Source organism: Rhipicephalus sanguineus, chromosome 9 (genome assembly GCF_013339695.2).
Source record: "Rhipicephalus sanguineus isolate Rsan-2018 chromosome 9, BIME_Rsan_1.4, whole genome shotgun sequence".
Taxonomy (NCBI): Eukaryota; Metazoa; Arthropoda; class Arachnida; order Ixodida; family Ixodidae; genus Rhipicephalus; species Rhipicephalus sanguineus.
Window position 1 is genome coordinate 24,875,193 of NC_051184.2, and position 16,117 is coordinate 24,891,309.

The 16,117-nt window shown below is 49.0% G+C and overlaps 1 protein-coding gene across 1 annotated transcript in view; it reads left to right on the forward strand.

Annotated features, from left to right (window-relative positions):
• LOC119404774 (A disintegrin and metalloproteinase with thrombospondin motifs adt-2) overlaps nucleotides 1-11,884 on the forward strand; it is a 30,223-nt gene extending 18,339 nt beyond the window's left edge. The window contains exon 9 of the mRNA XM_049419013.1: nucleotides 11,678-11,884. Within this exon, the coding sequence (XP_049274970.1) occupies nucleotides 11,678-11,869 (192 nt within the window). The 3' untranslated portion in view covers nucleotides 11,870-11,884. The remainder of the gene's footprint in view (nucleotides 1-11,677) is intronic.
• The last annotated feature ends 4,233 nt before the right edge of the window (nucleotides 11,885-16,117 follow it).

Below are 16,117 nucleotides of genomic sequence, written 5' to 3' on the forward strand. Positions count from 1 at the left end.
CAGTCTTGCTCTTTATGCATCTCACTATATTGACACGGTTGAGCCGTTGAAACTAGTCCCGAAGCCTTTGTTCTCCACCTGTTCTACTGTTGTTCCACGCTCACTCAGGCACCACGCACGTGTTCCGTAGGTGTTCATATACAATGATGCGTGGATGCCCGCGTCATATTCCGACTCTGTGGTGTGCCACGTGCTCTTGCGCGGCATTCTGTATCGCCGGATGGCGCATGCGTCAGCGGGGCGCTAATTCTTTCGGCGTTTGGGTGTTTGTTAATTCTTTCAGCCGCACGGCGAACGATCGTGTGGCGCCTGTACGCCCTCGCTTGGCGTAACTGCGAAGGAAATCCTACATGGCCTGGTGCCTCCACCGCGGTTCCGTAAGGTGCGAACATTACCGGCCGACGTAACTTGCACGTGCAATGTGGAGCAACGTACGCATATATCAGTGCGTAATGACGCGTGCCCCGACTGGCTTGCATAGACCGTTGAAAACGAACTCGCAGTGAATATGTAACATTCTGCTTTGAATGCCAGATAAGAGAGGGAGCGAGATACAGAGAAAATTCACAGGGCCCCATATGCATTCGCCTAAGACGACTCGAAGGTGAAAGCCATCTTTTTCTTTTTCATCTCATTCGATGTATTGATTCCTCTCTCCCTCCTAAAGCTTTCCGTACCTATGATGGTTTTGCAGTGCCTCCAGGATCGGAGGCCCTGCAAGCTTTCTGCATATCACCTGGTTTTGCACGGCCTCCATGATCGGCACACCTATGACCAAGCGATGATTTCATGTGATGACGCCATCACGGGGCGCTACGTTACGTGACGCCATGATGACGCCACAAATTTTGGCTATCTGTGACGTCATGATGACGTCCTATGGTGACGCCATTGCGTGATGATGATTGTTTGCATCACTCGTGTTGACGCCGCCTGCGCCGACGGTCAACTTTCGCGTTTGATGAGGCATCTAAGGCTTTCCGTCCTAATAAACCCTTTTTTTAACCAAACGTTCCTTAGATCTAAGGCGGGGCTCTGTCCAGGGCTCCGCTGACTACTGTAGCCCGCCGGGCCTGGTCCAAGGCTTCCTGGTGACTTCGCAGGGCCTGTTCGGAGTCGCGCCTTTCCCGACCAATGTGGTAGTGTGTTTGTCTGTATTAAAGCGGAGTTCGCCTCACGGGGGCGTTGGGGACAATGGTACGAAATGTGCGTCAGTGTTGGTGCCCCTCCAGTTTAATGACCTGGGCTCAGGTCTCTACTCAATAATGAAAGCTTTTACCAGACAAATGGTGTCCCTCCGCACCAGGCGCATTGCATTCATCTCGATATTTCGTGTGGTGTATCTTAGCGTGGTATCGATTATCGGGTGTGCGCAAGTGCGTCATCTACGGAAGTCAAAAGCCAATATCCGTCCGTCTGATTAGTCCTTGCGAGAACTCAAAAGCGGAAAGTAATGCAAAGTCTCCCTATCCGAGTTCTCTACAAAGTCAAGTGGTTGGTTTGGGGCTGATACAGTGATGATGTGCTTTCCTTATGTGGTATCCGCGCTCACTACATAGTGGTACTTGCAACTGAATGCACGTCGCATTTCACAGGCGTAATTAATAACCTTGTGGGACTGCCTAATGTTTGATGATGAGCATCAAAGAAACTAAAGGAATGCGCTGCAGGAGGACATGACAATTCGCTCATAAGGCGTGTACTATAGCAATCAAGAGCTCCTCTCTCTCTTCTCTGGTCATAGCAGAAATTCCTCAAACCGACACATTCCAAGATCGCCGTTTGCGTAACTTACGAGCCCTGTGTGAGCATGGATTCAACCGTGCAATAGAACTCATGCTGACATGCCCAGAGCAAATTATACAATTTTCGGAGCAAAGTTCGCTGGAGCACACTTCGGTGCGCGAAGTCAAAACCTACCATACGGCAGTCTCAACAGTAACAGACGTTCGTCCATCAAGGAAAGGGGTATTCAGGGTCATATGCTAACTATACGTCATAAGCATATCTGCGACGCGTTATGCTGAAGGACGCACATAAACGGGTATCCAATGCTTTATGCTTTCCATGAAACGCCAATAAGCACTATCAAATATAACACAAGTTCACCCTCCGAACGAAGTACGGTCTCGACGAAGTGCAGCCCAATAACATTTCATACGTTGTGTGAAAGCAAGCCGGTCCTGACTCATAAAACCGTGATGCTCAGTGTAGTTTCGAGGGCTATATGCAAATGTTCGCAGCTACCGAGAAGCTCTATGTCCTTTGCGAAGGTATGACAGATACGCACGGGAGCAAAAAACAACAACGAAAAGTTGCATTCATCAAAGCATCCAGGACCCACAAGGCGTGCAACAAGCCGGGTTTCGACACCGAGTCACTGGCATGCACGCTGGTGTGGCAACACCTTCCGGTGATAGCATTATTATATCGACAGCAGGTGACGACTCCGCATGCCCCTTTGTGTACGCAGTGTCGCGGAGTCACGCATTGTTCACCTCCCTGCACCACCCACGCGCGTGTTCCCGCGAGACAGCATGATATAGACGCTAACGGATATATAATATGCTGCGTATGCAGCGAGCTCCCCACACATAGGCAGGGCCAAGGCCCATGTACACGACCTATGCCTATGGTTGGCGTGTTACGCTCATCTGTTCTCGTTTGGTCAGGAGCACCGTAATTGAAGCCTAGAAGCTTCTTCAGCGAGCACTACTCGAGAGAAAAAGAAATGGCAACCTGTGATGTACGTTCGGCCCGGCCGGTCGAACATTCGCCATCCAGCATAACGCTAGCTTTGTTAGCCGTCAGCGCGGCACTGCAACTACTTCTGTTGGATGGAGCGTCGGCTGTCCAGGTGAGTTTAAAGAAACCCGCTTTTTTTTATTTTATGCCAGAGTGATCGAAGACATGAATAGCCTTAACGGAGTATGGATGGATGGTGGAACTTTATGAAATATAGTCCTGAGAGACGCGACTAGCGCGTATGAGTGTGCCTTCTTTTCGAAACGCATTCACTACCTTGTGATCTCGTGTAACCAAATGCAGGTGATATTAGAGAGTTTTAGTGCCGGGTACCCGGAAACCCCTAGCCGTTGGGTCACCGCGTTCTTGCGTTTTCGTGTACCCTCCCCGCTTTCTTCAGTTCGCCGGCAGCCCCCGAGGAGGGTACAAAGGAACGCAAAGGCTTGGTACGCAAGCCTCTTGGGGGACCCGGCACTAAAACTCTCTATTCTTCAATGTGGTGATGGTGGTGGGGCCCACTTTCATTCAAACGTAGGACGGGTTTCGAAATACTCTCTAGTCATAATTTGAAGTTGCACACTGTAACTATACGCAAGAACTATACTTAACGTAGAAAATCAGACACGGTAAATGGCTCTGTGCCACACGATTCTGATATGAGCCCAGGTTTTCTTTCTGTCTTCATATGCCTCGAGCTCTATGTCGTACGAACTAGCCCGCTGTCAAGATTTCTTGGGAACATAGCTCTTCATCTAAAAACCCATCGTTTGCCCCCAATTTCTGTCTTTGGTTAGGAGCCACAACTCCCCGACGAGCACGCCCGAGTGGTCTACAGGCCAGAAATTCTGTCGCTGCGCACCGGGGAGCGCAGGTTTTACGTGCCGCTTCGTCGCAAGCAGGGAGCATTCGAGTCCGTCGCCGGAGATGCAGTGTCGCCGCCGTCCAACTGCACCTTCGAAGGTCCCGTCTACGAGCAAGGCGTCAGAGGCACGGGCAGGGCTGTGGTGATCGCCTGTCCCGGTGACCCGAGAAGTGCACGCCATCATCATCACCTATCAGGGCGAGGCGATCACGGTGGCGCCCAGTCGGAACCGCAGTGGTACGGTGGGCGTTGGAAGCGAAGACGAAGAAAGACATGTGGTGCACCGCGTACCCTCAACGTCCAAGCTGCTGACCTCCTGGAGCAAGCTGTCGACCCGGAGACGCAGGTAAGTCGTCATCATTCCCACGCGGCTTCCCTTACATCCGTCTGTCCACCCCGTGACGTATATCACATTGCCGACCCGCTTGTGCCCACGTTCGCGTCACGCGTTCACATCAGGCCCGTAGCCAGGGGGGGAGCAGACCCCCCCCCCCCGAAATTTGATGACACATGGTGTTTTATCGAAAATAAATCATGAAAATAGGTGTTTTTCTGAAACTAGTCAATGCTCTCAGCAAGTGCCCCCCCCCCCCCGAAAAAAATTCCTGGCTACGGGCCTGGTCCACATGTTCATGTTCTTCACTCCCACTTCCCGTGCACCCAAAGAACAAAGATCGCGCTTCTATTGTAGAAGTATTTGTCAAAGGCACTGATCTTTGTACTGACTGTCTTGATGACTTCGGCACGTGGGTCTAAGAGGGTTGGCATTACAGTACCTTACTGAAGTTCACGGTAGGCGTTGCACCTGTTCGTATAACTCTGCTTGTGGCGAAGCGCTGGTAACGTTGTTTAGCGAAATGTATGAGAACTCTCGACAGTGGAGTTGTTATCACCACTTTAATTCTTCTTATAGTGTCGCTGTCTTGTCATTAGAATTCGTACTAGCCAGAACCAGGAAAACCATTGCTGATGGGTTCGGTCTCATTTAGACCATATGTCTGGAGATCATTGTAGACGTGTCGCATTAGGTTGGCTTGTACATTCGAATCTCGATAATCTGAACTCGAAGGGGCCCGAAAACTTGTTCGAATTAAAAGGAGTTCGAATTCAAGAAAGCTTATTGAAGTGAGGACTTGCCTGCAGCTGCACATGTGAAATGAGCGAACACACGAGTTGGAAGTACACGAATATTTATCCGTGCGTATTTGCATTTCAAACAACGCCATACCCATCATTGAGAAATGTTGCCGGTTATGCGCGTCTGCACATGTTTTTCCTGCAATAAATTGATGAACAAGGCTTGAAGCCTGCTAACACATTCCGAACCAGCATCCGCATTTTGCTGGAAAGAGAAGTAGCGCGCGGCTAAGTCCAGCGCCGACGCTACCTCAGTTGCATATGGTGCAGTCGAGGGGCCAGGGGCGCTTCGTCGCTGGCGTCAGAGTCCTTGAGATCAGAAGGGTCCTGTTGAGAGCGCGTAGCCTGTATGACATCAACATCGATGACGACACCACAGGTCTGTACACACGCGTCCACGTTCACATAACCCTCAAAGGTCACGCCGTCCGGAAGAAAACCACCGCCCCTTTCGGACATGCAGTTATCGTCCAACGAAGTATTCACTGCTCATCGGTCTGATCCAAATCACCACAGGTCGCGGGTTCGCCTGAGACAAACGCTGATGGTGTCCGGCTTTGATGCTTTTTACTCCGCTGCAGGGTCAGGATTAACCCAGTCGTAGGCGCCACCACGGAATTCGAGGCATTTTTGGAGCACCGAATGTTCGAATTAACCGTCGCAGATGCTTGCGCGTTCGAATTACCGGGCGTTTTAGGCCATTGAAATACACATAACTTTGCCGGGATCGCAGCATCAGTTCGAATAAACCGGAAGTTCGAATTAGGCGTGTGCGAATTAGTGAGATTCGATTATACTTATAACGCAACTGGTAATTTGATCGAGTACAAGCGTTTCCACTCTCGTCATGGGATACGAATGAACCCTCTCCGAAGCATCACTTAATTTTATGCTTAGGATACATTCGATTGTTAATGGTGGTGGTTGGGGCGGTGATGATGATGTACAATACAAATTCTGCAGAGCTACTTCGTCCAGCGGACGTGCCATTGAGCTGGCGGTGTTCGTGGATGCCGCGTTGAGCAACAGCATTCCTGACGAGAGCGAGCTGCGCAAGCTTCTCCTAGCCATGCTCGAACAGGTGAGTGGTCACTCAGCGAGCTGGGAAACTCAGGCCCCGTGCCGTTCCTACTTCGGGAGTTTAAGTATCGAAACGCTGCGCTGATGAACGTTTTGCGATCATCTTTCCCTGGCAGGTACAACTTATTCTGGAGTACAGATCACTGGGAACGCCGATCAAGCTGAATAGTCGTCCACCTAGAGTTCCTCAACTCGAGGGTAAGCTCATGCAATGAAATTGCCAGAAGCCAAGTGCATTTCGTGTCGCGGTTGACAACCAAGTGTTTATCAAACATTTCAATATGGAGGGGGCTGAGGGGGGGGGGGGGGTAGCGGTTTTACCAGAGGTCAGAGTGTGTGGATGAGTGCGTGTCTGTAAAGTGGGAGTGGTGGCGTCCTCTTCGGGTGAGGGTGGGGGGAGGTCTCAGACATAACTAATCAACGCAAAAAAGAACAACGGACAAGGTGAAGACAACAGACAGGACGGTGACAGGAGGGGAGAGGGGTTGTTGCCAACATTTTGACAAGACAGAGAATGAGAAAGAGAGAGAGAAAGGGGCTTGGACGACAGCTACACGCATGTCGGATGTAGAACTTGCACACCTGAACAAAGTGAAGGTGTGAAAAGAGGGCAATTAACAGGAGAGAGAAAACATTGACTGGCAGTTGTAACACAGAACTGTACCTCATACCTGCAGACTGCCGCTCAAATCCCTCGGAATATTCAGGAAGTCCAGGTATGGCTAGCGACCATATTGTAATCATGTAGTCTTTAGGAAAGCTTTAATTGAATGTGCCCCTTCGCGTGCCGATTATTCGGCGAGAGCTTTAATCGTGATTAGTCCGATTGGGGGGGGAGCTGTTATTCAATGGAATCACTACATCAGGCTTCGCTTCCTGGTCACGCTTCTGGAACTTGCTCTTTCGGGCGGAAAAAGTAATATCAAACATATTTTTCTTGATAATTTTGCTTCTGAACCACTCCACTGGCGATATCACCGTGATGTCACAGATCTCATGACGTTCTTTCTGAATTAATCGAATCCACTTAGTGAAGGAACAGCATGCAAAAATTGTCGGGCCAGCCGCGAGACGGTTGCATCTGTTAGAAATGGCCGAGTTAAACGCACAGAAGGTACAACACTATTTACGTTCAATTAAAGAAGACAATGGCTTACGATATATTTACAACAGTCGATATCTACAAGGCGCCCCTCGCTACCGCACGTTCGCTCGCTCGCTCGTCTCTGCACACTCTGTCGTCGGTAAACTAGTCCTCTGTCCCAACTTGCCTTCGTCTTTTGTCCGTTGTCGCACTCTCTCTCTCTCTCTCACGAAGTCCACAAAACAAACAGAAATGTCATATAGGCACAATGCCAAACACGCACTCGCACCAGGGGAGAAGGTCTGAGGTGCGGTGTAGATCAGGCGACGCCGTACATAGGGCGACCGTGCAAAAGGAGTAGGAGTCGATGGGAAGTAAATGCTTAGAAAGAAATACGATGGGAAAGGAGCACACACGCTTACGCATCTGTCTGCAACGCTCAGGGGTACTATCCTGGACGCTGTAAAATTCCGCTATCTTGTCAAATTTCGTAATGGCGGCATTTTAAGCCAATCGGAGAGGCCGTAGCAGCTATCCGGGCCAATTAGAGTTGAACAACGGCGGAATTTGAGAACATGGCGGAATTTGACAGTGTCCAGAATAGCACCCCATTATCAAGATCGCGTTACGCAAATAGCTGCAAACCTTTTATACTCTTATCGCAGAATGGACCGGGCACAGCCGGCGGTGAGATCGGCGACTACCTAGACAACTTCTGCAAGTGGCAGTGCAGTATGAACGAGCAAAGGGCCCAGCAAGGAATCGGACGGTGGGACCACGCGATACTGCTCTCCGGGCTCAACCTACGCAGTGTGCGTATTCTGCGGGCACCTCCGGCGTACTGCGTGTGTGATCGTGTCACGTTCTAAAACGAACGCCCTACACGTCGTGAAATACCGCTTAATTATAGCGAAGTAAGTCCAAAGCCGATGGACTGCGTCTGTGTGAACGCAGTCCACGGCTATGTGGGCTGCGTTCACACAGTCGCAGTCCGCGTTGGTATGTGGGCTGCGTTCACACAGTCCAAAGAGCCGCGCACTCTGTGGACGTGGGTTCCTCTTAGCATCGAACATTGTTTCCGCTTAGCATCAAACTAGGCTTCGACCTTACTGTTCGTAAACTCGTTTGTGAACACAGACTAGAAGAAACAATTGGAAGAAGCCAGTACCGCCCCTTTTTCACAGACATGCAGCTCAACTTCGCATCGCGCGTGCTCACGCAGGGCAACAACGACAACGTCGTGGGCTTGGCGTTTGTGAGAGGCATGTGTGAGTGCCGCTTCAGCTGCACGATCATCCAAGCCGAGAGCTTCCAGGCTGCGCTGGAGGCGGCGCACGAGATCGGACACAATCTGGGCATGGAGCACGACGGAACTAAGAACAACTGCGACTCGACTAAGTTCATCATGTCTCCCGGCACGGGCCCAGGAAAGACCAACTGGTCCGCCTGCTCGAGAAAGTACCTGGAGGACTTCCTCGCGTGAGTGTCGTCGGGGAATATCTCTCGCATCACCAGAGCGTCACGTGTATAAGTACTCTGTACAGCTTCAGTTATTGCCGAGAACAGTGCTGCTGAACGAAGGTATATGCTACTCCTTTCCAGTGAACGCGCCGCTCGCGCCCCCTATTCGTCAACTTTGGTCACTAGAGGATTGGAGTTGGCGGGAGTTCCCGTGAAGAGCACAGTATACCTCGAGTCCTGCATGCCGTTTGTGTGGCTTTCCCTACCGGACGGTGGCAGCATATTTTAGTAGCGCTCTCAAACTATACCGCGGCGCCTCAGGCTGGCCAGCGCTGGCTCTTCATAGCGTGATGTATTGGTAGCAGCAGTACCACAATATCGGTGTGGAGCGCCACGAAGACGAGGATGATGTAGCGTGGTTGCCTTGGCGGCGACCGGAGTAGAAGATAAAAAAAAGACGATGTGGAAGAAAGGGAGGGAAGTTAACCAGACATGCGTCCGGCTTGCTACCCTGTTCTGGGGAAAGGGGATTAAAGTATTGCAATGAAATGGAGGGACCGTTTGCTCTGTCTAGGGCCGTTCAGTTCTTTACTGTCAGCAATTATTAAACTTATTTCTAGATAAGAAAGAAATACCCGTGTAGAACGATGATTGAAGGTATTAGAGGTCGTCGCACAAGGATTGTCAGCTTCAGAGCCAGCGTTCTGACAAGGGTACTTGTCTGCTTCAGGGCGAAGGTGGTCGGCTAGTCCTTAGAAGTCCCCCTAGTCGAAACGTCGGCACCAGTGACATTTCTTTTTCGACTTCTCGTGACACTCAATATATCTTATTGACGGTACGCCCAATCGTGAACGTATGTGTCCTTATAGTTATGGGTTAGTTGTATAGAAATTCGGTGGTTTGATACCATGGCCTCTGGCTGGTCACGTGTGACTTACAGGAGCCGGAAGTCGTCGTGTCTGGCGTCCCAGGACAGTCAGCCAGTCGAGGCGTTGAAGCGAAGACCCTCTTCCTGGCCAGCTGTTTCCGGCGGATGACCAGTGCAAGCTGGCCCTCGGAAAGCGCTACAGCGCGTACACTTCGTCCAGGACTCCCTTCAATGCAAGTGCTCCATATTCTCAGTAGTTAATTGTCCTTCCTTTCCTTTCCTTTCCTAACGCTGAGTAGCTGGTCTACCAGCTTTTCTGTCACACTAAATCTCTCTATCCTTCCTTGTTGCTACACTTATAAGTTGTACAAGTTGTATAACCGTATAGCGAGAGGCGTAGCCTTCCTATTTTCTCTAAGGGAAGAGAGGTAGGATGTTCACACTGAGATAGGAAATGTGTCATAGTATAGCTGCGGTGTACTATGCTAATGTTATGTGTGGGGGATGGGGGGTTATTGTGTGAAATCCAAACTGTTAGTAATAATTGTTGGGGTTCTTTAACGTGCACCTAAATCTAACTATACACGGGCCTCCAGCATTTTTAGCAATGCGGCCGCCGCGGCCGGGATACGATCCCACGACCTGCGGGTCAGCAGTCGAGCACCATATAACCACTAGACCACCGCGGCGGGTAAACTAACTGTTCGTCGTGGGAGGCACACAAGATTGTTGTCATCAAAAGGCTGAAGTTCATATACGCGTGCTGCATTCCTAGTGCATGGTCATGGTTTATGCACGCTTCATTCCAGCAACATATAACAATAAGCCCAGGACGAAATGCAGCCGGTAATTGGAGCTGCCTAATGATTATTGACAATAAGGGGAGAGGTATCGAGAGGGCGCGGCGCGAACAGTGCTCTGCATATATATCACATGTTGCCTGACACGCAGTCGTTTATCAAATATTTAATGAAGGCTGCTTCGCAGACCTTAACTTTTGAATACATGCTTTCTCACCCTTGTCTCTATTTCTGTATTTAGGATGTGTGCCGGGTGCTGTGGTGCCAACAAGGGCAGTGGGCAAGTTCGGCGCACCCAGCACTGGACGGCACAGCCTGTGCCACTGGAAAGGTGGTTATCAATTTGTGTCGCTTCTCTTAGTTGCTCATGTAAAGAAAAGAAGCTGCCTGTCGCGGGATATCGTCGTGGCAATGGCTTTATGCTGAGTTCATTGGTGCCGTCCATCTCGCTCTCTGTGTCCGCATTTCGTCGAAGGCATAGGCGTGCGCAGAGGGGGCGTCCTTAATCGCTTAAGGTGGGCGTCAGTTCGCACCATACCTTTACTCATTCAGACCTATATGTACCGTCATTGTTTGCAAGGTCATGGACATGCATGTTTTTTTACGACACTTGCAACTGAGGACCCTTGATGTTGCATTCCAAGGTCTGTTCCCTTCCCACATTTACACCCAGAAAGCCGGCGACCAAAGGCGGGTCGTTGTGAGGAGCAAGTCATATAGCTTAATTTAAAATTTTGCATCCTTTGCAAAACCTGCTTTCTTTGGGGCTCGACCAATGGAAGGGGGGGGGGGGCTGCGATGAAACTTGCCCCCCCCCCCTCCCCCCTAATAGAGAACCCGGCGCACGCCTATGGTCGAAGGCGAAATGCAGGACAAATGTGTACTTAAGTTTGACGGCGCTTTAAACGACCACAGATGGCCTAAATCAGAGCAGAGGATCAAGATCACGATCGCTCCTATCACGGTGTGCCTCGTAATCCGATTATGGTTTTGGTGCGTATATTTATAACCCTAAGATTTTTTTTCAGCTGCACGAAATATTCTTTTTAGATAGGGATGCATACGTACATAGGGATGCATATTACATAGAAATGCATATTACATCACATCACATATTAGATTGCATAGGGATATACATCAGTCTACGGGGAGGGCGTATCACATTAGACGTGAACATGAGCGCATGCGTGCCGGCGTGTAAAGCGAAGTGAAGCCGGGTATGATTCCTTCCGTGACTGGCACCAATGGAACTTGGCCGCCGAGCTATAGAGATGAGAAGATACTTATATTTATGACATGGCGCTCAGCTTGAAAGCGCCGTATGTGTTTAAATGTAACTTTTACCGTATGCGTTTAAAATTATCTAAGTACCGTGCAATGCGCGCCCCATTCTGAGTATTTGAGCGAAGGAGTGAGGTAAGAGAACGAAACAGTCAAAGTGTGCGTGTGTGTGTGTGTGTGTGTGTGTGTGTGTGTGTGTGTGTGTGTGTGTGTGTGTGTGTGTGTGTGTGTGTGTGTGTGTGTGTGTGTGTGTGTGTGTGTGTGTGTGTGTGTAACGTTCCTTTTGTGAACGTAAGTCAGCATCGCTAGACATTTTTTATTTTCAAAGCAACTGTATTCGTTCTTTCTCTCGTGCGCAGTATTGCCGCGAGGGGTCGTGCGTGGTCGCAGCCCAACAAGGCGGCAGCGTGGTGGCAACGTCTAAAACGGCAACCCGAAGCACTGCGGCAACAACCCCGGCGCCGAGGCGACGCAACAACGGACACTTCTTCCCTAGCTACACGAATCTTTGGGGCCGCTTGTTCAATCGCGCGATTTCCGGGTGGTTCTGAGCCGGAGCCGTACGCATATGGCTTTATGGCGCCAGATGCTGCATTGTGATAGCCGTGCACGACGGCGCGGATCAGTGTATATTATATATACGGCGCTAATAGCACCGTAGGTAGTTGCTAGGCCTGTAGTGTAGCATGTATAGCAGAATTATGTGCACGCGTAGTGATAGCGACGCAGAAGTGGCATTTCAGATCTGTAAGATTTGGAAGGGGGGGGGGGGGGTCGAAATTCAAGACAGAACGTCGCGCGCCCTTCTTTTCGCAGGATCAGCGTATCGAGAGAATGTGAAAAGTAACAAGTACGTATCTACGTCAGAGGGACTCGTTGTATAACGTTCACGGCTGGTGATATGTTGAGTTCGCCGCACCCGCGCTCGGTCAGACCAGTCGTGCAACGTAACTGACCATGGCGCGTGACTGGTGAGAGGTCCTCTAAAAGTGACTGACCGAGAGTGTGACCCCCCCCCCCTTGACATCCCCTGTGCGCACACCTATGAGTAGACAGCGCAATATAGTTCCTATCGACAGCACTTTCTATTTATTTTTACGCTCAGTACGCAGTTTCTTCTGTTTTATCTTGGCTTTTTCCTTAATGCACCGGTGCTTGTGATAACTTAAGACATGAGTCATGAAGACTACTTATTCTTTGAATATTGTGATTTCCGCGACTCACAATGGTAAATAAAGTGATGTTGAACTTGATGTGTGAAAATCTTACGGGGACATACAGCATTCAGCAAACTTTTCTAGTTTCAAACATCCGATCAAGCTCACCGGGGCATGGTGAGCCTGATCAACAAAGCGTATACGTCGTGTGCACACGACGTAGGCTTTGTCGTTTTCAGGCCCGGCTAGCGATAGTCATGTACATGAAACGTTATGGAAGCTGGTGATAAAACATTGTACTATCGCTAACGCAAATAATTTTTTTTTAGTTTCTTTACCCTACAGCATGGTTTCTCAAAGTGGGTTCCGCAGGCCCCTCCTCGGGGTTCCGCTAGCTAGCCACTGATAAACCTTTCCCTGGTTCCGCACTCGCCAAATCACTTAGATGGCGAACCCGAGGTGCGATCGATCTAAGGAGCCTCGATTACTCACGCCAATAAGCACATCTCAGCGCATCCGAAAAATAAGCACAGGAGTCGGCTGAATCCAGCAGCCGACTTGCGGCCCTGAGTGTGACTGAGCCTCGCATCGATTTGTTGGTGCAAGGAAAGGGAGTTCGGTTGCATGTCAGTGAATGAGCTTTTTATAAGCCCTTGCTTTTAAAAATTATTGCACGCGAATGTAGCGTGAACCGAATGAAAAAATGCTTGACTGAAAGCGGGGGGGGGGGGGGGGGGGTCCTTGGCACTTAATGGAGCTTAGAAGGGTTCCCTGGGACCAACATGCGTGAGAACCCCTGCCTTACGGGAATACGTGGAGTACGTGGAATGAAAGTGTACATTGGCCTGACCACAGGCTACGCGCATATGGGTCGACAATTCGGGGAGGAACGAGGGCGGGCTGTTGAACTCTCCCGAAGTTTTTTGTTTCTTTGTTTATATACACGCACACATAGACACACGCACGCATAGAGACACACACACACACACACACACACACACACACACACACACACACACACACACACACACACGCATTCATGCATACATACATACATACATACATACATACATACATACATACATACATACATACATACATACATACATACATACATACATACATACATACATACATACATACATACATACTATGGAATGGTAACAAAATCCGGCAGATACCACTCATTCTGGGAGTCGATGTCATGCGAAGCAGTATAAGTGATTAGTGGCCTATACCGATTTTTTTTTCTTTTTAATGCTTTGAGTCAAGCGTCGCCAGATGCACCGACCTCTTTGTGCATTTTGAGTAGTTATGGGTGTATTGTTGGCAGGCCCTAGCGAGCAATTTTTTTCGGGGCTGTGGGGTGGGGGGAGGTGAGGAGGAGAGCCTTGACTATTTGAGGAAAGCGCCTATTTTGAGAAAAGCGCCTATTTGAGGAAGCAACGGCCACGGGATAGATCGTGGGCTTACCAGGTACGGCGACTACACTGACGCCCAAAGGGTATATTACGGTCCGACGTGAAGTCGGTACTCACATTAGAGCACATATGTCAGTTTTATCGAAATGACATGACCAGAATTTTGGGACATATACACGTTACGCCATCTCTAGTCAGGTGGCAGCGGTGGCCTGCCGTAACTGAATGGGAAATGGGCAAAAAAAAAAAATAATACCTGACGAAAAAAGCTAGTTATCAAAAACGACTCCCGGTTCTATACAGCAGAGACTTATTTGAACATTCTGTTAAAATACAGTGTAGGACTGCAAACTGCGTGGCTTCCCAGAGTGTTTAAATTTTCACAATAGGGCCCCATGTGTTTCTAATGGCGATGTTCAATTGTCCTGGGAAGCCACACGCTTTCTAGTGCGATGCTGCAATTTTACCAAAATGTTCCAGCAGGTATCTGCTGTATAGAACCCCGAGTCGTTTTTATAACTAGCTTCTTTCAAGAGATATGATTTTTTTCGCCCATTTCCCATTCAGCTATGGCAGGACGCCGGTGCTGCCGCCGATAGATGGAGCCACGTACAGATGTCCCCAAATCCTGGGAATGACTGCACGCTACGGTGCGATCACGTGCACATCGTAAGAAGCGGTTTTTGCCGTATTCCTCCGGGTAGAGCAATGGTTGACCATAGCTTGGCGAGTCATATGAGTTAACATGCAATGTTCATTGCATTGTTACAAGCGCTGATAGCGGACACCGCAACCATGGTTGCAGTGTCCGCTTTCGTTGCCGCCATATGACGCCATTCTATGGTCTTTTTCGCAAGCAGTTTTCAACCACCGGCGTAGCTCTGTGGATGAATACCTGACTGCCATGCAGAATGCCTAGGTTTGATGGCGGCTCTAATCGTGATTTTTAATCTTTCCGTCCCTCTGATTTTTCCCGCACGGCAATTCCGCCGAGGCCTGCCCCGCATTTTCGGCGACAAAATTGCTCCATAACGCGATCGCGTAAAGATTTTTTGAAACTCTATTGTCGCCGTTCCTGGGTTGATACAAACTGTTTATCACCCGTGGCTCGTACCTTCATTCCATGGACCGTGATATACGGGCATGCGCAACACCTTCTAGACAAGTGGTTCTCAAACGGGGTTCCGCAGAGCCGTCTTAGGGGTTCCACGACGCCATCGCCTGCGAAAAAAAAAAAGAAAAGTTTTTGGAAGCGAGTTTTGACCTATTCCCAGTTCCAGGTCCTGCTCCAGGAACTGCAGCAACATTCTGAACAAGATCGCATCGGCTGCCCCAACGCCTCAATTAAAAACTAAGCCTGCTACATCAGACACTCGGCACTCGGCAGCTTTGCCTTGACGTTGAGTTGATTGTAGTTTAGTTGCAGCTGTTCTTATCTAAGAGCAAAGTAGCCTTAGATTTAGGTGCACGTTAAAGAAACACAGGTGGTCGAAATTTCCGGAACCCTCCACTACGGCGTCCCTCATAATCATATCGTAGTTTTGGAACGTTAAAGCCCAGATATTATTATTATTATTATTATTGTTATTATTATTATTATTATTATTATTATTATTATTATTATTATTATTATTATTATTATTATTATTATTATTATTATTATTATTATTATTATTATTATTGTTATTATTAAGAGCAAAGTAGCGATTTGAGCGAGTTGGCCCATACATGAAGGTGAAAAAGAAGAAATCGATGTGTCGTCGATTTCTTTTTCGTCTTCGTGTGTCTGGGCTGTTTCACGGCCGCTGGATTAAAAAGGGTACACTGTGTGCGCTTTTTCATCCAGCGGCCGTGACTGTTTTATGATGAGACTTATCTAAGATGCATTCAAATGAGCACAGAAGATTGAAATCACTTACTTCTGGCTCAAAAATGGCCGTGCGTGCGGCACTTATATTTAGGTGCCTAAGGTGTTACTAAGGTTTAAGACTGAACAACTGAAAATTTTACGAGCGATTTTGCATATAACGAATCCAACGTTGAAAGACTGCAGTCAATCCATCAGGGTGGAGGACCACGTTGCCAAGATGGCTTGGCAGCCTTGGCTGGCCACAAACTGAATCTCGTAAATCCGTCTTTCCCATTTAAAATTTCAAATCATGTCGAAGATATCAAACGAGGAGGCTCGTTGATACCTTGCTAGCAAACAATGGGACATAAA